The 3,001-nt window shown below is 35.9% G+C and overlaps 2 protein-coding genes across 2 annotated transcripts in view; one reads left to right on the top strand and one right to left on the bottom strand.

Annotated features, from left to right (window-relative positions):
- The first annotated feature begins 112 nt into the window (after positions 1–112).
- LOC105313802 (5-hydroxytryptamine receptor 7-like) lies at positions 113–631 on the top strand. The gene has a single exon (XM_011407524.1). It carries the CDS (start codon positions 113–115, stop codon positions 629–631), a length of 519 nt encoding a protein of 172 aa, XP_011405826.1.
- A 1,766-nt stretch (positions 632–2,397) lies between these two features.
- Positions 2,398–3,001, bottom strand: part of LOC105313803 (G-protein coupled receptor 161-like) — a 1,277-nt gene continuing 673 nt past the window's right edge. The window contains exons 2-3 of the mRNA XM_011407525.2: positions 2,703–2,821; positions 2,398–2,421 (exon numbers count right to left, since the gene is read on the bottom strand). Coding sequence (XP_011405827.1) covers positions 2,398–2,421; positions 2,703–2,821 — 143 coding nt within the window. The remainder of the gene's footprint in view (positions 2,422–2,702; positions 2,822–3,001) is intronic.

Consider the following 3,001-nt stretch of genomic DNA (forward strand, 5'->3'; position numbering starts at 1 on the left):
TTCTCAAAGATAAACAAGATACACTATAGTCCTTGGCTCTCTTACAAACAACAACTTTACTCTAGGTGCTGATATCAATGGCCCCCTACTAGCAGCAGTTATCAGTATAGAGATGATAGGAGGACTCATTGCTAACTCATTTGTACTCATACTGACTATATGCCATATAAAGACTTGGAAACAACCCTCTACTTTATTCCTTACTAACATGCTGATATCTAACCTCCTGATTGTCCTCTTTGTGAGGCCTTTCTCAATTACAACTGCAGCAAGTGGTGAGTGGTTGTTCGGAAAAACTTACAAACAGAAAGTGAAAGTTTGTCAGTTCACAGCTTTCATATTTTGGTTCTGTGTGATTGTAATCACAGAAGGTCTCGTGTTGCTATCGTTTGATCGTTTCTTTTACATTGTCAAGTCTTTTGAATACGAGCGACACATGAACCGGAAAATATCAATAATAATAGTGACACTGTCATGGCTACTTGCTGCCCTACTAACTATCCCACCATTGTTTGGTCTCGGGCGTTTCGGTTTTTCTTCAAGTTACGGTATTTGTGTCCCACACTGGGAAGGAGAGTCTGGCTATGTAGTATACATGCTAATGGTATTCATCATTTTCATAAAAAGTTGACATAATTAAGTTTACATAGTTTTACTGTATAAGGACTAGTTTGTATTTATAATTGCATTAAGAAATGAAGCACCATGGTGCGTGGACTCGCCTGCTGAGATTCACCTGAGGGATAATGTGTTACTTGTACTGCCCCCATCATGATATTATATATATATATATATATATATATATATATATATATATATATATATAAGCAACTTGATTATTTAAAAAAAAGGATAATAGATTTTGACAAAGTGCAACAATGCAATTACTGCACTGATCCATAAAATGAATTTTAGGTGTGGTCAGCACTTAGCAGTACAGTGCAGTCATAGATAATAGAGTAAATGAAATTGTGCATTTCATTTACTCTATTATCTATGGTGCAGTGCAGATAAACATGGCATGTGGGTAGGAGAAAGAAGAAAAGCTGAAATTTATTTTAGCATCTGAAGCTCTATTCAAAGAAAGAGTAAGCACAAAAAATTTGCCTAGATATTTAAAAGAGACTGAGATAGTTTGGTTGCTCCTGCTTTCCCCAGTGCTGCCTGAAAATTTTTCGAAGAGGCTAAATCACAAACTTTGAGCAACTGTAACTCGCAAACGAAAGAGATTAGAAAATTCCCACATATTTTTTAATCTATGTACTTTTCTCTACCTATCAATGCTAATCTTGACCAAATAGAGTGAAACACGAAGATTTGGCTAGGAAAAGTGGTCTATTCTTGAAAATATTCAGCTTTTGCTACCACGGATTGCTATGAAAACACAACGGAGCTAAATAAATTATCTTTTTCTCAAAGCTGAAAAAGAATTATAACTCAGGAGAGCTCAGTAAAAAAGATATTGACTAGGAATTAACAGGAATTTTCGTGACAGAATGACAACCCAACTGCATAGTAGCCGCCTACGCAAGCGTGGCGAGTCCAACAAAACTTTGGTGCTGAAAGTTAATAATTGAAGAGCAACAATAGCAAACAATATTTCAATTAACAGTCATTGAGCAAAGCAGTTCATCAAACAAAAATACAAGTAGCTACATTTATTTTAGAATTTTCAGTGCATTTTCCTTTTAAAATTTTTCTAGCTAAAATTTGCTTACTAACAATCTTAGTCTACTAATAAGTTGCTTTAGATTTATTTCTCCACAATTTTTTCATCTCATTGCGGACTAAACATGATACAGATCATTAAAAATGTGCATAATATGTTGTAAAGCAGCAACTTTGCAGAGTATAAGATTACTCAAAGGCAACTAAGTTTATTACAAATCACTGAAAATCAGACTAACACAAAACTGTCAAAAGGTCACACAACACACAGCAACTTATATGTACCGTATTTCCTCGTGGAAATGCCTAGGCATTTATTTCTTATAGAGACCCATTTGCCAGGCGTTTAAATGAAGTAGGCGTTTATACGAGGTGGGCGTTTATAACCAAAAATAATCCTTACCACCATGTTTCAATAGACACAATGCGTAGTTTAAAACTGACATCAAAACTTCAATGAGTTTCCTTAGCCTTCTCAGCTGCAGCTGCCATTGTAGAATGTAGACTATGTAAGGTAGTAGGTACATGTACCACGTGGATGGGGCAGGTGGGTGTGGTATAGGCTTTTAATCAAGAATGGGCATCTAAACAAGCATGGGCGTTTATTGTCAAAGTTATATGCTGTCTCTAGGCGTTTATACAGGCATGGGCATTTATAGGGAGTAGGCGTTTCCACGAGGAATAACAAAACCGAAATAGAGAGCACCAATAATAACCATACAGATAATTCTAGAACAACCACAAAAAGAATATCTAGAACATAGAAGAGTAATCAAGATGGTACACATAGACACACATCAATACTATTACAAATTATAAACACAATATTAATTACAATAATAATTAAAAAAGACAACTATTGCTCCTGTAAGCTTAAAGATAACTAGGTAACTATATTGATGAAGTTGATGTGATTCTAGTGTTGGTGTCACAAATGTAGCTTCCTGATGAATTGGGTGTCATAGCTCTTGATCTCTTTCTTGTATTTTTAACAATCCAATTCTAACGCACCAGCTGTATATTATATTCCTTACTTCACACCTGAAGTAGACTTGAGCCAGTGGAATGAGGATTGTAATCATAAAGATCAGGACACAAGTAGCTGCATAAAGCTGTTGGGGTAGGGGAAGGAAAGGTCCAATCAGAGCAACTGCTGAGAAAAGAAAATAACAAACAATATGAGCAATAATGAGTGCCCCAAACAGCCCAATGAGTTTCCTTCTCTGAGTGATGTAAACACTGTTCCTGCAGTTCCTCCTAGTGTTCCTGTCCTTGAGATACTTCCTTGTATAACAGAAGGTCCAAGTTGAGGTTATTACAATGCTACCGATAA

Source organism: Amphimedon queenslandica, unplaced genomic scaffold (assembly GCF_000090795.2).
Source record: "Amphimedon queenslandica unplaced genomic scaffold, v1.1 AMPQUscaffold_13214, whole genome shotgun sequence".
Taxonomy (NCBI): Eukaryota; Metazoa; Porifera; class Demospongiae; order Haplosclerida; family Niphatidae; genus Amphimedon; species Amphimedon queenslandica.